This window comes from Pristis pectinata, chromosome 9 (genome assembly GCF_009764475.1).
Source record: "Pristis pectinata isolate sPriPec2 chromosome 9, sPriPec2.1.pri, whole genome shotgun sequence".
Taxonomy (NCBI): Eukaryota; Metazoa; Chordata; class Chondrichthyes; order Rhinopristiformes; family Pristidae; genus Pristis; species Pristis pectinata.
Genome location: NC_067413.1, coordinates 46080586 through 46099550, shown reverse-complemented (window position 1 = coordinate 46099550; position 18965 = coordinate 46080586). Strand labels below are relative to the sequence as shown.

Sequence of the window (18965 nt, the reverse complement as noted above, 5' to 3'; positions counted from 1 at the left end):
CAATTGGCTCTGATGGGCAGACCATGTCATTCACATGTCCAACACCCAGCTCCCAAAATATACACTATTCCAAGCTCTCTCACGCAAGAAATTACCAGGTAGACAGAGAAAACAATTCAAGGAAGCACTCAAAGCCTCCTTGAGAAAATGTAACATCCCCACATACTTGTGAAAATTCCTGATCATTCAAAATGGAGGAGGAGCATTTGGGCTGCCATGGAGAAATCTTGAGTCCTTATGTTGGGATCACACAGAAGCCCATTTCAAACAATGGAAAGAGAGTGCACAACCTCCCAAAATACCCACCCTCCTGCCCTGTCAAGCACCTTCTGCCCCACTTGCAGATGAGTCTGTGGATCTCTCATGGGTCTCACAAGCACCTCCTGTCCCACTTGCAGATGAGTCTGTGGATCTCTCATGGGTCTAATCAGCCATGTCAGAACTGAACTAAAAGCAAGTCATCCTTGATCCTGAAGAACAACCCAAAAATAATTTTAAAAAATTAAGTGATGGGCTATCAGACATACAGGTGAACCCTAGGGATGAGCAAAAGAAGTCCAAGGAATCAAAATGCCAAGTTTAAATGGTAGGGGGTAAATTAAAGCAAATATTTACATCAATGTTTGCAACTGCTACATAAGAAGGATGACTTTTGAGTGGGTGAGAGGCCAGATCTACAGCTGTTTTGCCACTATGCATGCTTGTATGAAAGGCTGGCAGGCTGGGTGGTTCAACAGTAAGACTGGCTCTGCCTTAATAACTTCTCCTTCTTTAGCAGTCTGGCAGGTTGACTTCCACTCCAGGCTTGAGGGTCTTAAAACCACAGACTATGCCATAGGTGGATAATTTAGGAAGTGGTGCACTCATCCTGCTATTTATATTGGATTGCTGAGTGCTTCTAACCCATGAACTCTACATTTAAAGTGCAAATGCTGTTTTCCCACTTTAAGCAGTCACAGGGCAGGGATTCCAGGAGTCAGTGGAGGGGGGGGGGGGGGGGGGGGGGGGTCTTGCATTTCTCCAAGGAGACTTTGAAAGCATGAGTCAACTTTTTGGGTCAATGAAGCTTCATCAGATCTGCAGTTTTTTTTGCTCCTCTACACCTAACTGTCCAGGTGGCAACTGACACTCCAGCAATGAGCTGCCTGTTGGCACATGCACACAACGCCTCTAGCAACACAAAAAGCACTGGAAGAACTCAGCAGGATCTACATGACCAACTCCAGCCCTGTCCACTCAAATCACATTGTCTCTCACTCCACCCCTCACTCTGCCCTATCATGTGGCCCCACTCCATCAGAGCTCAAGCTTGTCTTAACCCCTCACTCCACCCATCGCTCTGGACAAGGACAGACCCATACTCCACCCTCGCTCCATCTCAGCACACATCCAACTCTCACCCTGGTCCAGGACTGATCTTCCCTCAATCTATCTCAGCACATCCTTACTCTGCCCATTACTAACTAACCCTGCCCATCACTTCACCATCCCCTCACCCCAGCCATCACTTTACCATCCCCTTACCCCACCCTCAAAGCCTCCTTATATATGGATAAAGTCAGGGAATTTTGCTTGGATCCACAGTTGGTCTGCAGGTTGATCAGCATATGTGACCAGTCTGAGTTGGAATCAGGGCCCAGAGACATTTATAAGAAGAGCAACGTTATGCCCTTCAGCAATCTGCCCCAGCCCTCACCCTACCTGAAGGTACTGGGGATCTGGTTCAGTGGAGCCGAAGCACATAGCAAAAATTGTCTGGAGCAGACAAGCAAGGTAAAACAAAAATTGGGACTGTGGGAGCGGTGCTCCCTCTCAATAACATAGAACATTACAGCACAGTACAGGCCCTTTGGCCCACGATGTTGTGCCAACATTTTATCCTGCTCTAAGATCTATCTCACATAGCCCTCATTCATGTGCCGATCTAAGAGTTTCTTAAATGTCCCTAATGTATCTGCCTCCACCACCTCTGCTGGCAGTGCATTCCAATGCACCCACCACTCTCTATCTAAAAACCTTACCTCTGACATCCCCCCTATACCTTCCTCCAATCACCTTAAAATTATGCCTCCTTGTGTTAGCCATTTTCACCCTGGGAAAAAGTCTCTGACTGTCCACTAGATCTACACCTCTTATTATCTTGTACACCTTTGTCAAATCATCTCTCATCCTCCTTTGGTCCAAAGGGAAAAGCCCTAGCTCACTCAATCTACCCTCATAAGACAAGCTCTCCGATCCAGGCAGCATTCTGGTAAATCTCCTCTGCACCCTCTCTAAAGCTTTCACATCCTTCTTATAATGAGGTGACCAGAATTGAACTCAATACTCCGAGTGTGGTCTAACTGAAGTTTTAGAGCTGCAACATTGCCTCGCAGCTCTTGAACTCAATATCCTGACTAATAAAGGCCAATGCACCACGCGCCTTCTTAACAATCCTATCAACGTGCATGGCAACTTTGAGGGAGCTATGGACGTGGACCCCAAGATCCCTCTGTTCCTCCACGTTGCTGATAAGAACCTGGTCATCAGATAAAAGTTGCTCTCCTCCCCCCCTCTCCCCCTCCCTCCATCCTCACCCCCTCTCCCCCTCCCTCCATCCTCCCCCCTCCCCCTCCCTCTCCTCTCCTCCCCCCCTCCCCCTCCCCCCTCTCCCCCTCCCCCCTCTCCCTCCCCCCCTCCCCCTCCCCCCTCTCCCTCCCCCCTCTCCCTCCCCCCTCCCTCTCCTCCCCCCCTCTCCCTCCCCCCCCTCCCCCCCTCTCCCTCCCCCCCTCCCCCCCTCCCCCCCTCTCCCTCCCCCCTCCCCCTCTCCCCCCCTCCCTCTCCCCCTCCCCCTCTCCCTCCCCCCCCTCTCCCTCCCCCTCCCCCCCCTCCCCCTCTCCCCCCCTCCCCTCCTCTCCCCTCCCCCCCTCTCCCCCCCTCCCCTCCCCCTCCCCCTCCTCCCCCCCTCCCCCTCTCCTCCCCCCCTCCCCCTCTCTCTCCCCCCCTCCCCCTCTCCTCCCCCTCTCTCTCCCCCCCTCCCCCTCTCTCTCCCCCCCCTCCCCCTCTCTCTCCCCCCCTCTCCCCCCCCTCCTCCTCTCTCTCCCCCCCTCCCCTCCCCTCCCCCCTCTACCCCCCCTCCCCTCCCCTCCCCCCCTCTCCCCCTCCTCCCTCTCCCCCCCCTCCCCCTCCCCCTCCCCCCCATCCCCCTCTCCCCCCCTCCCCCCTCCTCCCCCCTCCTCCCCCCCTCTCCCCCCCTCCCTCTCCCCCTCCCCCTCTCCCTCCCCCTCCCCCCCCTCTCCCTCCCCCTCCCCCCCCTCCCCCTCTCCCCCCCTCCCCCTCCCCCTCTCCCCTCCTCCCCCCCTCCCCCTCTCCCCCCCCTCTCCCCCTCTCCCCCCCCTCTCCCCCCCTCCCCCTCCCCCTCTCCCTCCCCCCCTCCCCCTCTCCCTCTCCCCTCTCCCTCTCCCCCTCTCTCCCCCTCCCCCTCTCCCTCTCCCCCCTCCCCCTCTCCCTCTCCCCCCCTCCCTCCCCCTCTCTCCCCCCCTCCCTCCCCCTCTCTCCCCCCCTCCCTCCCCCTCTCTCCCCCCTCTCTCCCCCTCCCTCCCCCCCTCCCCCCCTCTCCCTCCCTCCCCCTCCCTCCCCCTCTCCCCCCTCTCCCCTCCCTCCCCCTCCCTCCCCCTCCCCCTCTCCCTCCCCCTCCCTCCCCCTCTCCCTCCCCCTCCCTCCCCCTCCCTCCCCCTCCCTCCCCCTCTCCCTCCCTCCCCCTCCCTCCCCCTCTCCCTCTCCCTCCCTCCCCCTCCCTCCCCCTCTCCCTCCCTCCCCCTCCCTCCCCCTCCCCTCCCTCCCCCTCCCTCCCCCTCTCCCTCCCCCTCCCTCCCCCTCCCCCTCCCTCCCCCTCCCCCTCTCTCCCCCTCCCTCCCCCTCTCCCCCTCCCTCCCTCCCCCTCTCCCCCTCCCTCCCTCCCTCCCCCTCTCCCCCTCCCTCCCTCCCCCTCTCCCCCTCCCTCCCTCCCTCCCCCTCTCTCCCTCCCTCCCCCTCTCTCCCTCCCTCCCTCCCCCTCTCTCCCTCCCTCCCTCCCCCTCTCTCCCTCCCTCCCCCTCTCTCCCTCCCTCCCCCTCTCTCCCTCCCTCCGTCCCTCCCTCCCCCCCTCTCTCTCCCTTCCTCCCGCCGTCCCCCTCTCTCCCTCCCTCCGTCCCTCCGTCCCTCGCCCCCCTCCCTCCCTCCCCCTCTCTCCCTCCCTCCCTCCCCCTCTCTCCCTCCCTCCCTCCCCCTCTCTCCCTCCCTCCCTCCCCCTCTCTCCCTCCCTCCCTCCCCCTCTCTCCCTCCCCCTCTCTCCCTCCCTCTCTCCCCCTCTCTCCCTCCCTCTCTCCCTCCCTCTCTCCCTCCCTCTCCTCTCCTCTCCCCTCCCCCGCCCCAGCATCCTTCCCGCCCTCTCACCCGCCTTCCTCCCTGAGCAGCTACCACGCATGCGCACCGCACCCCGGAGAATTCAGGGAGTTGGGCAAAGTCTCCCAGAATTAAGTTGGGAAGTGCAATGGCGATAACATTGATAGTTGATGCTTCTCAGCCCGAGAGCTTCCAGTCAATTGTCGATCACTAATAGTATATGGCAGGGTGAGCCGATGCTTATTGTTTAGTCGGCCACTCCGATTCTTCAGGCCGGAACGGTGCTGGGGCCGGTTGTTCACCCGGACCGCAATCGGAGTGGGACCGGCGCCACCATTGAATCGGTCACTGGGTGTGGGACATGGAGCTGACGCTGCTCATCAGTAAACTCGGTAGGGGCAGGACAAGCCGCTGTCGGCGCCATCGACCGGAGTCTCTCCGTACCCGACCCTGTCCCGGCTCTCCCTGTGACATAATCGTCCCAATATCGTATTCTGTCCCGGGTCTGTGCGGAGTGTGTTCCTGTGATGTGCCCTGTCCTGGCTCCGTGCAGGGTGTGTTCCTACCCCGTGCCGGGTCAGTACAGAGTGTCTCCCTGATGCACACTCTGTCTGTAACAGGGCATTCCCTGCCCTGCGACGTTGCGGGGTGTTGTTGGAACACAGCTCACAGTGGATCAGTGCAGAGTGTGTCCCTCTGATGTACACACCATCCCAAGTCAGTGCAGAGTGTGTCCTTGTATAATGTTGACAAGTTAATGCAGAGTCTATTCTTGTGTAGTAGGATCCTTGATTGATGCAGAGTCCATCTGTGTGTGACAGCGTGTGTTGGGTTGACAGTGTATGTTGGGTTGATGGAAAGTCTGTCCACGTGTGACAGCGTGTGTTGGGTTGATGGAAAGTATGTCTACGTGTGACAGCGTGTGTTGGGTTGATGGAAAGTCCGTCCACGTGTGACTGTATGCGACGAATTTGAACCTGTTGAAAACTGCTGCAAATATCCAACTCTGGTTCAACCATCAACTCTTCTGAGGTGTTGCACATGGGGAATCAAGACCAGATATTATTTCCAGATTAAGCATGGTTAGAAAGCATTGAATCAGAGCTTGCAGACTTAACTTAGTTATCATATTAAAATTATTTTTTCTGTCATTTTATATTGGTTTATTTTTGTCAAATGTACCGAGGTACAGTGAAAAACTTGTCTTGCATACCATTCATACAGATCAATTCAGTGCATTGAGGTAATACAAGGTCAAACAATAACAATGCAGAATACAGTTACAGAGAAAGTGCAGTGCAGGTCGACAATAAGGTGCAAGGTCATAATGAGGTAGATTGTGAGGTCAAGAGTCCATCTTATTGTACTAGGGAAACATTCAATAGTCTTATGACAGCAGGATAGAAGATGTCCTTGAGCATGGTGGTACATGTTTTCAGGCTTTTGTATCTTCTGCCTGATGGTAGTGGGTAGAAAAGAGAATATCTGGAGAGTGGGGTCTTTAATTATGCTGGCTGATTTACTGAGGCAGCAAGAAATATAGACAGTCCATGGAGGGGAAACTGCTTTCCGTGATGTGCTGAGCTGTGTCTTCAACTCTCTGCAGTTTCTTGTGGTCATGGGCAGAGCAGTTGCTATACCATGCCGTGATGCATCCAGATAGGATGCTTTCTATGGTGCATTGATAAAGGTTGGTGAGTGTCAAGAGCGACATGCCAAATTTCTTTAGCCTCATGAGGAAGTAGAGGTGCTGGTGAGCTTTCTTGGCCATGGCGTCTACGTGGTTGGACCAGGACAGGCTATTGGTGATGCTCACTCTTAGGAACATGAAGCTCTCAACCTTCTCGACTTCAGCACCATTGATGCAGACAGGAGCATGCGCACTTCCCCTCTTCCTGAAGTCAATGACCAGCTCTTTTGATGACATTGAGGGAAAGGTTGTTGTCATGACATCATGTCATTAGGTTCTCTATATCTTTCCTGTACTGTGACTCATCGTTATTTGAGATACAGCCCACTACAGAGGTATCATCTGCAAACTTGTGGATGGAGTTAGAGCAGAATCTGGCCACGCAGTCATGTGTATATAGGGAGTAGAGTAGGGGGCTGAGGACGCAACCTGCTGTTCACCCTTTCCCTCTGAACCTTCAGTGAGGACTGGTGCGTGTTTGCCTGACTTCTCCTAAAGTCCACAATAAGTTCCTTGGTTTTGCTGACGTTGAGCGCGAGGTTGTTGTGATAACACCACTCAAGCTGTGAGGACTTGCGCAGCTATGTCATCATTCTCCATCTCAAGGCGTGCATAAAGAGTGATGTGTCATTGCTGTTTATGCTATTTGTTTTCACCTTGTAGGAGTTGATGTCAAGCCCTGCTACAGCTGTCAAGCATCCATTTATGTCTCCAGCTTATTCCGGAATTACCTCTTGTGATAGCCTCCCCGGAGGTTGTACTTCATGTAGGTTTCTCACTCCCCAGTTCTGAATCTTACAGATCTAGCCCTCAGCAGACTGTGAATCTCCTGGTTCATCTAGGGCTTCTGGTTTGGGAAGACCTGTGGGTTTTGTGTGTATGTTTTGTGGGCACACACTCATCCATGCAGGTCTCGATGAAGTCAGTGACATCTGCAGCATATTTGTTCTGGTCTGTTGATGAATTCTTGAATATGGTTCAGTTCACCGATTCAAAGCAATCCTGTATATGCCCCTCTATCTCCCTTGACCATATCTTTATGGTCCTCTCCACTGGTGCCACACTCTTCAGTCTCTGCCTGTACACAGGAAGTAGAAGTATGGCCGGGTGGTCAAGTTTCCCAAAGTCCAGGCACAGGATGGCTTGGTAGGCACTCTTGATGGTGGTGTAATAGTGGTCGAGTGTGTTGGGTCCTCTGGTGTTACAGGTGACATACTGGTGGTAGTTTGGCAGAGGCTTCTTCAAGTTAGCCTGGTTGAAGTCCCCCGCGATGATGAGAAAGGCGTCAGGGTGTGCTGTTTCATGCCTGTTAATCACAATGCTCAGTTCCTCCAGTGCCAGCTTGATGCCTGCCTGGGGTGGGATGTATACTGCAACCAGGATAATGGCAGAGAACAGATAGTGCGGGTGACACTTCACCGCCAGGTGTTCTAGGGAGCAGGACTGAGACAACAGTCACGTCTGAGCACCACACAAGTTAATCAAGGAGCAAAACACTGCCACCTCTGCCTTTACCTGACGCCGCTATCTGATCCCAGTGGATGGTGAAATCCTCAGGCTGGAGTGCCGAGTCCAGAGAGCTGGGGATGAGCCATGTCTCTGTGAAACAGTACACAGCAGTCTCTCATGTTTTTCTGATACAGCAGTCTTGCTCTGAGGTCTTCTTTCTTGTTTTCTAATGACTGCACATTAGCCTGGAGGATGGTGGTGGGGGGGGGGGGGGGAGTTTCTCAAGACCTGACGCTTCAGTCTTGTCTGGTGAGCACGTTTTCTGGCACTACAGAGGTCTCCCTGATGCTTCCAGGTGCTGAACTCGCCTCCTGGGTGGTCTGTTCTGCCGAGTCTGTCGGGTCTGTCTAGTGATCCTAAGATTGCTAATGCATTTTAATGGCTTAAAACATTGTTCCTTACTGTAGTCACTGTGGCTGCAGGTTTCATCTTTAAAAGGTAATAATGGGAATATTTTATTATTCCCTCAGGAGCTGGCTGCAAAATGTCGCCACTCTCCGGCACCACCACGTGATGAGAATTGCTTATGTGAACTTGTTAAGCTATAATTATATCTCTTCCAGTGGTGGTATTGCCACATTTCTTCCAAAAGGCATATATGATTATACGGTGAGAAGTTTATGTGAGCGGTATCTATAATAAATTCAGACTAAAGAATTTATAATAGCAACAAATTGATGGGAGCTGTGCAGATATAAATTATTTAATATACTGGTAGCTCATGAATAAGTGTTCGTTGGCTGACCTTCAAGGGGTTATTTGCGCAATTTCAAATTCACTCTTGAGCTTTCTGGTATTCCCTGCTATTTTTGCTTGTTCTTTGTTTTCATTTTTAATAATTTTTTGGTTTAATTTACCTTTTTAAATTATAAACAAGTTAAAAATGTGAGTTGCTTTTCCCATTTACTCCTTCTGTGTTTCTGCACTTTGTCCTGTTTGACCCTGAGCAGAACATCAAACTTCATATGCTGACCATTGTTCAGGCTACTCTATCCAACTTTGTTTGGAATGCCTGTGCTTTAACATTACTTATGCCACCATGCTGCCTTTGACACTGCTTTATTTACTCAAAGTTCCACATTGGTGCTTTCCTCCTCCTTTGCAAACTTTTCGCTGCATAAACCTCAACTTCTCTGAAGCTGTGCTTTTTCTTGCTTGATCATCTACTAACTTTCACTTTCACAGCATCCCTGACATTCAGTGGCTCCTTTCTTCTCTTCATGGGAATTGTTGAATTCAGGCAAGGATTCTAAATTGTAATCCATATCCTTGAGTTTACCCACTGATCCCCATGCTGTATCCTACTTTTGCAATTTCGTTCAGCCCTTATTCTTCAACTTTATTTTCTATAGTTTCTTGGTCTCCTGTGCAATCCATTTTCCACTTTCAGTGTCCAGGTCTTCAGCCAACTCAGCCAAACTCTCTCTTACCTTTGCTGCTACTCCTTACTTTCAAAAGACTCCTCAGAATTAACTATTTAACTCCAACTTTTGTCATTTTTGAAATCTCCTTTTCTATCAGATTTCTCCCCTCTACAGAGCAAGTTGAAGTTTGCCAAATTGTAGAGTCGATATAAATGTAAGTTATTGATGTCTGCTCTGGTTCAAAAAGGGGATCCAATCCCAATAAGCAAAACTGATGTGGTTCTGAGGAGATGATGTGTGTGCTGACAGGCAGGTGTTTTAACGTAAGCGGAACTTTAAAATATTGACAATTACACCTCCAAACTGGGATCTCTAAATAGGGGATTTGTGCTCTAAAACAACGTTAATCTCATCTTCAGAAATGCAAACTGAGAAGTTTTTGTTCAGAAAGTAAATATCCAGAATGTTCTTATTTTGTCAAACATGTTAACCCAAATGCTGACAGAACTGTACACAAATGGCTAACTTGAACTGTATACAAAACAAAAACAAGCTTTGATAGGGATAACTTTTTCCTCTAAAACCTATTATTGGCTTGATTGCAAAGTATTATTGGTTGATTTAAGCATATTGGGCTGGATTGTCTGACTCCTGCCTGTCTGCACTCACCTGGGCCAAATGTCAGGTGCCAAATTCTCCAGTCCTCTGCACGACAAGTTCAATGGCAATGCCTCAACAATGAATAGTATCAATCACCCTGCCTTTAGCATGATCCTGAAGCCCTGAGCTCCAGAATGCTCTTGACATGAAGCAAATCTGCAAGGTGACATTCTCCTCCTGTTAAAGCTGTGAAGCAGTTTTATGGTTTTTGTTTCTCTAACAATTAGAGACATCATTACAAGGTAAAATTAAATGTAAATAATTTAAAATGCCTTACATTGAAAACATCATTAAAGCATGTTAAAGACTAACAACCTTCTGAAACATTCATAGTAAACTAATAACTAATTTTCTTCTGCAGACAAAGAATTCTATTCAAATAATTGCATTGCCGATCAGATGCCAGGTCTGACTTGGTGTGTGATTGAAGGGGGCAAATCCTAATGTAATTCTGGACGGTCGCAGGCACACTAAGCTACATAGCTAGACTCCATGTGGCATCCATGAATGGAGCACAGTGACGTTCCAACCCCTCCCCAATCCCAGCCTTAAAAGTCTGGGACTTTCTTTTATGAAAATGATTAAATGCTAGTGGTTCCCTTCAGAACCACCAGCCATCACCAGCAAGGTACAACTAATTAGATTTTCCTGTTGAGGCAGAATATTATGCCCGCCTGATATCTTGTTACATTTATTGAGCAGCATTTTGATGCAGATATCCACTTCCAAATTTTGCAGCATGCTGTACAAACACAAGACGATCTTCGCTACAAGTTCTAAGCATACTTAAGGTAAATCAGTAGGAATAAAGATAATTTTGTCTCTCACGTAGTCACAGGCTGCTTGCGCCTGTGCGTAATGACAGGTATCGAATCATTCAACTTTGCATTGCTCTGAAATAAAGAGCTCCAGTACAGCTTCATATTGGAGATCCATTTAATCGGGGGTATAATGTTAGGCTGCTTGGTGATTGATGTTGACTCTGATAATGTGGATGTTTCACGAGCTAAGGCTTATAGAGTTCCATTACCTACCCACCATACTTTAAGTATCTTGAATTAATTTTGCACATGCATTTCCTGTCAAGGTAAATGATGCTTTTGTGTGTCACCTTTGTTTATTTGTTAGTTGGGCTAGATCCTGCTATGTAATATTGGTAGTTCAGTTCCAGAATCAATGGAAATGAGGGGTACCAACTCCCATGTACAGTATACTTGAATTTGGGGCTGTATTTACTCTATGGACTGCAGAAGTGGTGGAGGATACACAGCTCTCCATTAGCCATATTGTTGCAGTTTGAAAGGAGAGTAACTAGCTTGGATGTTATCCACCCTAAATGAAAATCTGGAAACAAATTATCAAAATCAATCTTAGTTTTATCTTGTTTTTCGTAGGTCACCAGTTGGTGGAAATTAGGGTTCGAGCCCTGAAGAATATTTTGAGTAAAATTGATCATGGATTGATTTCTGTTGTTGATTTGGCACAAGAAAAGAGCCTCTTTGTTCGACTTTTCGAGTGGTTCAACTTCCCAACTGTTCCGATGCAAGGAGAAGTACTCAAGCTATGTGGTCAACTTGTGAAGGTAAGTTATTTGTGCAAGAGGAATCACGGAAGAAGAATTACTTAAGTGTGTTAGACATTGGGAAGTGGAACAAGTACATTGTGATTTGTAACTACCAACCAACGTTTAAGTGGAATTATAGAATAGTGAGGCAAAAAAGGATCCTGTCAATGTGCTCAGTATTGAGCTTGTAAATGGTGAGTTTGGATTGATCTGTCTGTCCTTGTAAGCTTGGTAACTTGGGTAGTCAGTCGAATAGAGTATATAGCATGATTTACAATGTTTTGAAATTCCTGCTTGTTTTTCTCATTTATACATCATTATGAACTGCAGTTAAACCTGATTATTTTCCAAGCCCTTCAGTATAAATATTCTTGATGAGTACAACCTGCATTATCAGCAAATCTGTACCATATATCAGGAATGTAATGGTTGGATATGTATTTCCATTGTTAAATAGTTGAAAATTTAATAATGTTTGCTGTTCACCTCCAGCCTGAATCCATTTCATTAATTTGTCTCCTCCTCCTAGTATGAGCTGAATAACAAGTAAAGACCATGACTGGTGCTTACATACTTGTTCATCTTTTGCTCAGCATTAAAGTAAAATGTGAATTTTTCACCTACCTCTTTTGAAGATGGGCAAGACCATGTGATAAGATTAGGCAAGAATAATCTATCTAGCTTGCCTTTTTATGGCACCTTTCTAACCTCAAGATCTCCTAAGTGCATTAAGGCCAACAAGGTGTTTTAAATTATTTACACTGCTGTAATATAGAGAAATGTCACAGCTAATTTTCATACATATTCCCTCCTACAGACAGTAATAAGACTAATCAGAAAAGTGATATTGGTTAAGTACATAAAATTATAAGTGCAGCAGAAATGGGCTATATAACCCCTCAAGCCTAATCTTACGTTAAAACAAAATGGTTGATCATGTGTCTTCCCAGCCAATTTCCTTGTACCCCGATTCCTGTGGTATCCAAAAATCCCTTTTTTCTCAGCCTATTTTCAGTGGTCAAGCATCCAAAGCCTCCTTGAGGTAGAGAATGCCAAAGATTTACAAGGAAAAGCAAACTGATTAAGACATACAGAATTCTGAGATGGATTGAGAGGGCTGATGATGAAAGGCTGGAATATCTGGAAATGGGCTCAAGGAGACTATCCTTGAGCTCATTTTCAGATATTCCAGCCTTTCTATGTATAAAGAATTGCCGCTCAGGTCCCCTTTAAATCTTTTCCCTCTCAGCTTAAACCTGTGCCTTCTAGTTTTAGACTCACCTACCCTGGGAAAAAGACTGTGACCATTCACTTTACCTATGCTCCTCATGATTTTATATACTTCTGTAAGGTCGCCCCCTCAGCCTCTTGTGCTCCAGGGAAAAAAGCTGTAGTCTTTCCAGTCTCTCCTTATAACTCAAGATCTCTAGTCCCAGTACCATCCTTGTGAATTTTTTCTGCACCCTTTCCAGCTTAATGACTTCCTTCCTATGGCTCAGCAATCAGAACTGCACATAATCTTGGTGCAGTCTCACCAACGTCTTGTACAATTGTAAGATGACATTCCAACTCTTGTACTCAATGCCCTGAGTGAAGGCAAGTGTGCCAAACACCACCTTCATCACCCTGCCCACCTGTGTTAGCTAAAGAAGGGGTTAAGCTTCTAAAGAACCCACTGTAATAGGAAAACTTGTTTAGCAATTGGTATCATAAACCTGTAACTGTGGGTGGTGAGAAAAGTCAGAAGCGCATCAGTGTCCTCCCAGTAAAAATGCAGTAAATCAAAATCAAACCGTACTTGTACATTTCAGCTTGTAAAAACAAGTTATTCATTGATCACTGTTGTTGCCAGGTAGAACGGCACAGATGCTAAGTTTTTTTTCTCCATTTTAAATAGCTTATTTATTTAACAGACAACTCCCCACTGACCCAATCAAAAAGGTTACAGGTTTTTGTGGACCTACGTTTGAAAGACAGTGTGCAAATGTATTCCCTATTCTTTGCTGAGGGAACCAAACCTTTGTCAAGTGTTAACTTGAAATAAATTCTTTCATTGTATTGAAGATTCATTAATTAAATATTCCCTAACTGGGCAGTGCTGCTGTAATCTTTAGTTACAGAGACAAAACTAAAAATTTACTTCTGTTATGATCTTGTCAAAGACCTGTCCATTCTCAGCAACATTTCCTCATTTTTTTTTAAATCTCAACCCCCTTCTCCTGTTGCTTGCTGTACTTGCAGATTGCTTTCTGTGCAAGCATTCAAGATCTCTCCTGTACATCAATGTTTGCAAGTTTCTCACTATTTAAAAACAAATCTCTTTTCTTACCAACATGCATAACTTCCACATTTTTTAACCTGCTGCTTTCTTTGCTCACCTGCTTAACCTGTCTATATTTTTATGCAGACTCTTGACATCTTTCTCGAGCACTACTTTCTTATCGAGTTTGAATATTTTATACCCTGTCTTTTCATCTATCGTTAATATAAATTGTGAATAATTGAGGGCCCTGTATTGTAGCCACAAATTGCAATCTGCTAAACTGAAGAAGATCCTTTTGCTCCTACTGTTTTCTATCCTATACATTCTCTTTAATACATCTTTAAATATTTTCCCCAATTCCATGAACCCTTATTTTAGGTAAATACCTTTTATGTGGTACCTTAAAATGTGCCTTTTGAAAGTTCAGATAACTTCATCCACTGGTATCTGTTCCCATTCTAGCTACGTGCTTAAAAGTTTATTGGACTTGACAAACATGATTTGCCCTTCATAAAACTTTTAAATTTGCCTAATTACATCATGATTTTCCAAGTGTCCTGTTATTTCAGTTAATGATAGATTTGAGCATTTTGCTTACGGCAGGTATCAGGGTTTCTTTATTTTTTAAAATAGTGATCTGATGCGTTCCAATCTTCTGGGGCTGTTCCAAAATATAGGGAATTTTGGAAGGTGTGTCAAGTTTTTGGCCTTTTTAATTCTCCAGCACTTTATGTTTAGTAAGATGAGATTATTCAGTACACTTTTGGAACCCCCTTACTCCTTTTAAATAGCAGGTGGGAGGTTGGTTTAACTTCTCATCTAGAAAATTGTACCTTGTCAGTACAGCACTTCTTCAGTATTACACTAAATTGTCAACTTGGATTATATGTTCAGATCTCTGAAGAGGGGTTTGAACCCCTGACCTACAAAAATGAGAGTGCTGATGCTAAGTCAAGGCTGACCTTTGGTAGCAACGATTTTAAAGGTGTCTTGCAAGTATGCAGAATTGTACTTTGTCATCAATGTAGAATAAGCAAGACAATAATTGTGGCTCAGACTGTTCTATCTAACCTCTTATCCTCTTAATCCCAATCAGAAAGAAAGAGTTTGTTGCGACATGTCTGCTACATTGCCTATTGTAACAGATAGTTTAGCTCAAATTAAAGAAAAAGAAATGTTTTTAAATTATTATGAAATGTTTTAAAGCCAATGGCTGATTTCTAATTGCTACCCACAAAGCAGCATTGATTATAATCAAAAAGAGGGGTGCATGAGGAGAAAGCCCTGATGTAGTCATGGTAGAATTCCTAATTGGACAGTATTGCTCTTGGCTTGTAGGATTTTGTCATGTACGTTTTTTAAATAATGTCAATTTAGACTGCAATTGCAAAACAAGGAAAATGGAAAAAAAACTGCAGATGCTGGACACTCAGCAGGTCAGGCAGTATCTGTGGAAAGAAAAACAGAGCTAATATTTCAGTTCTAGGAGTCCTGATGAAGGGTTGGTAACCTGAAATGCAAATTCTTATTTCTCTTTCCATGGATGCTGCCTGACTTGCTGAATGTTTCCAAGAATAAAATCAACATTATCAATCTAACATGTACCTTTTGTGTCTTGGCTTTAAAGTATTCATCAGTGGCTCAAATATTTCGAGAAATTGGAGCTTTAGAATTTCTAGCGCAATTGCGACCCAATGTGGAGCCAGATCTGCAGGTCTGCATTGATGAGATAATGGATGATCTGCTTAAACTGCCCGATACAATTCTGGATGTTGATCCTGCTGTTGCCTATCTGTCACAGCCTTTAAAATCCTCTGACAAAGGTAATTTGTGTAGGTTAATGTTAAACTTATGGCATCTAATACTGGGAATGTGTATTGTATTAACTTGTTACATGGCTGTAAACATTTTATAGATTTTGTTCTCTATATGTGGACATATGTGTTGCATTTGTTTAGCCCTTGTAATCTTAAATGTTTCACCAAGGCCAGCTTTCATTATTTTAAACCAAAGCAGTTAAGTGCTTCTTCAATCATTCCATTATTTGTCATGAGGCAATCAGTTTATCCAAGGAATCATTCTAGTGAACTCTCTTTTGACTTTTTCTGGAGTAAGGATATCTGTAAACTGAATGCAGTACTCTAGGAATTATCTCACAAAAGTCTTATGCATTTGCAACAAGATTTCCTCACAGTTGTATCACAACCTGCTTGCAATAAGAACCAACCTACTACTTGTTTAAACCCCGGCACCCAAAACTCCCTCAGCAGAACTTCACTCCTAAATTGACCTATGTAGTTTATTCCTGCAGGGGTCACAGCAAGTCGATCCTTTCCCATCTGCTCAAAGATCTCTTCCACTTCTGGAGAGAGGTTCTCAATTGTGATACCAGACAAGCAAAACAATCTTGAAGACCCTTATTTGCAACTGCAGAGAAGTTTATTTATCCCTTTGAATATACTGTTATTTACCACAATCGTACATGTTTTTAATGTCCAAACTTGAATAACAGTAGTACGTTACAGTAGTGTGCCCACATTTCCCATTCTTCCTACCTTCTTTGCTCTCCATACAAATGACAAGTTCTGTTTGAAGTGGTCAAAAACTGAGGCTCTTGCACCACTGCATTGTGGGTTCCCAAACTTTGCTTGCTTGACCACCACCAAAATCCAAACTCCTACTTGACCCATAGGCTGTAGAAGTCTCCTGACACAAATTTCCCATATTACCCTCTCCTTCCCTAATGCATCACTGTGATAGCAGATCACACTCCATTTCAACAAAGCAAAACTGAAATTCATTGAGATGCAGACATTCTCTCTTCTCTCCTCTACCCTCCCATCAGGCAGAAGACACAGGAGTCTGAGGGCACATACCACTAGGCTCAAGGACAGCTTCTATCCCACTGTGATAAGACTATTGAACGGTTCCCTTATACGATGAGATGGACTCTTGACCTCTCAATCTATCTTGTTATGACCTTGCACCTCATTGTCTACCTGCAGTCCACTTCCCTGTTGCTGTGACAATTTACTCTGTACTCTGTTATTGTTTTTACTTGTACTACCTCAATGTACTCTGTACTAACTCAATGTATCTGCACTGTGTAATGAATTGATCTGTACGAACGGTATGCAAAACAAGTTTTTCACAGTACCTTGGTACAAATGGCAATAATAAACCAATACCAATTCAGTGGAGATGGGACCTTCTGGTGTCTGCCAGCTTCCACATACTTTTGTCATGACATGTCACCTAACCTGCCTTCCCTATCAAGCTTTAGTTTTATATTTAATTAGTTTTGCTAACTAATTGAGTAATCTAATTTTGGTAGCTACACTTCTTGGCTCACTGCCCGATCTTGCATCAACAAAAAGTTAATACCATCCCATCATCTACTAATGGTACTCTTTTGATTCTGCTTTGCAATCTTGGGACTGTTTTATATCAATTCCTTTGGTGCATTTCTTTTGTTGATGTGTTCATAACTATAAAGCGAAGGCTGCCAAACTGTTTCTGTTGAGTGCCTTGAACTAGTGGCACTCGTAACTTCGAAGCCAGTTGTCCTTCATCCAGAGATGTAAGTTTGAATAATACAATTTATGGACATTTAAAAAAAAACTGGTATCAGTAACTGGGACCATGAAATTACTAGAATATCATAAAAAACTATCTGGTTCACCAATGTTCTACAGAGAAGGAATTCTGCATTTTTATGTCACCCCAGAACAACCAATATGGTTGATTCTTGATTTACTCTCTGATATGGCATAGCATGCTACTCAAATTGGTTAATTATGGTTGGCAAATAAATGTTCACCAATCTACTGAGGTCTATATCTGCAAAAATTTACTTTTTTAATTAAAAAATCTATATAACTTTCCTGATAATCACTTCTGACCAAAAGAATTGCTTGGGTAAACTGCAAGGAAGCAAAGGAAATATACTTTATACTGAAAATGTTACAGTAATTCAAATTAACAATCTGTGGAGCAAAGTATTTCCCATAGAAATGTTTTAGAAGCATAATTTGGTGTTTTGGAAGATTTTGTAAATTGGATGCAAGGTTCTGATTTGCATTTTATAAAGTGATGTGATACATATGTAATATTTCATTGATCAAAAGCTTAATTCTTTTAAAAAATATATACTTTTACAGTGGTGCCAACTGTACCACATGAGGAGAAAGAAACAGTGGTTGGTTACTTTCAGAGACACAACTGCAGTCAAGTGGATCCAAATAAAATTCTGCCCAGGAAAGCAGTTGGTGAGTTTTCAGGAATGTTATGTGCTTGGATGCTTCCAGATGTCTTTTCTTCAGAAGACTTAGACCTTGTAAATTGAAATACTAGCACCTTGTACTCTTACTGTTTTTACAAAAAAAAACATATTGTAAGGAAGATGAGGCAGAGTAATGAGAGGTTATAGTTCAATAAAAAGGCTTGGGGGAAAAAAGTGACTAAGATACTGGTTGGGACATTTTAAAACTTGTATCAAGTTAATACCAGATATCTATTACATCAATGAGACCCCACTTTAAGAAGTTTTATGCAATTGAATTGATTTTTCGGCCTTGCACACTATGTAGTTTATGTATTCTACAAAATTCTGAACAGGTCAACGATTCCTTATTCTGCTGTGTTTTCCACATTGGTATCTTGAGTTTAAAGATGTCAGCCGATGCTATTGTGTCTGGAGTGAAGTGATGAAGTGTTTTCACTGTGCTGTTATTGTGAGTCCTTTTGGTGTATTGGTAGTAGTTTATTTCAGGAAACATTGCAGAATAATTCCTTTTGGTGCTTTGCTGATGCAGAAGACGAATAATTGGAGGGATTGATTCATCTCCTTTGGAGGCTGGTGGGATGTTCGCACTTGGTCTCCATGTACTCCCATCAGAGAGACTTGAGGTGGTTGGTTCCTTCCTGCATGCTTCTCTGCCACTTTGAGCGATCTTGGAATTACCATGAGTTGTAAGGATGTTTACATTTCTTCAAGCAGGCTTAGAGGATATTGTTGACCCGTTTTGTTTCGGCCCTCCTAGAAATTGCATATTTTGACAGCGGTAGGAGCAGCATGCTTGTCTCAAGAGTCTAATGTTAGGCATGCAGATGATGTGGTCTGTCCATTGCAGTGGTTGAGCATAATCAGAGCCTTTGTTTTGAGATTGTTAAACTTGGGAGTGCACACTTACATAAGTGTGTCTATGCTGTGAGAGGATTTGAAAGACAGTATTGGTTGTACTTCATTGCTTTGAAGTGTCTTCTCCAGGTCATCCACATGTCTGTGTACAAGAGGATGGGGATCACTATCGTTTGATAGACCATTAAGTTGTTACTGGGTCTTCAAGCACACTTTTTCTTAAGTGGCTGTTGGCTGTGTTGGTATGCTGAAGGCTGTGGTGGATTTTGTTGTTGCTGCCTGTCCTCACTGAGCAGTGCTCCCAAGAAATGGGAAATAATCCATGCTAACCAGGGGTTTATCGTGGATCCTGTTAAGGGACAGTGATTTGTGGCAGGGTTTGGATGGTGAATGATGTTTCTCTTTGTTTAGAT

At 45.0% G+C, this 18965-nt stretch overlaps 1 protein-coding gene across 3 annotated transcripts in view; it reads left to right on the top strand.

Moving 5' to 3' along the window:
* The first annotated feature begins 4509 nt into the window (after positions 1-4509).
* The window catches only part of rttn (rotatin), a 184017-nt gene continuing 169561 nt past the window's right edge, over positions 4510-18965 (top strand). For 2 of the 3 annotated variants that reach the window (XM_052024022.1, XM_052024021.1), the window contains exons 1-4: positions 4514-4754; positions 10980-11167; positions 15040-15235; positions 17573-17680. In XM_052024022.1, the coding sequence (XP_051879982.1) occupies positions 4724-4754; positions 10980-11167; positions 15040-15235; positions 17573-17680 (523 nt within the window). In that variant the 5' untranslated portion in view covers positions 4514-4723. Of the gene's footprint in view, positions 4755-10979; positions 11168-15039; positions 15236-17572; positions 17681-18965 lie in introns of all 3 variants that reach the window. The other variant, XM_052024023.1, reaches the window with a different exon arrangement.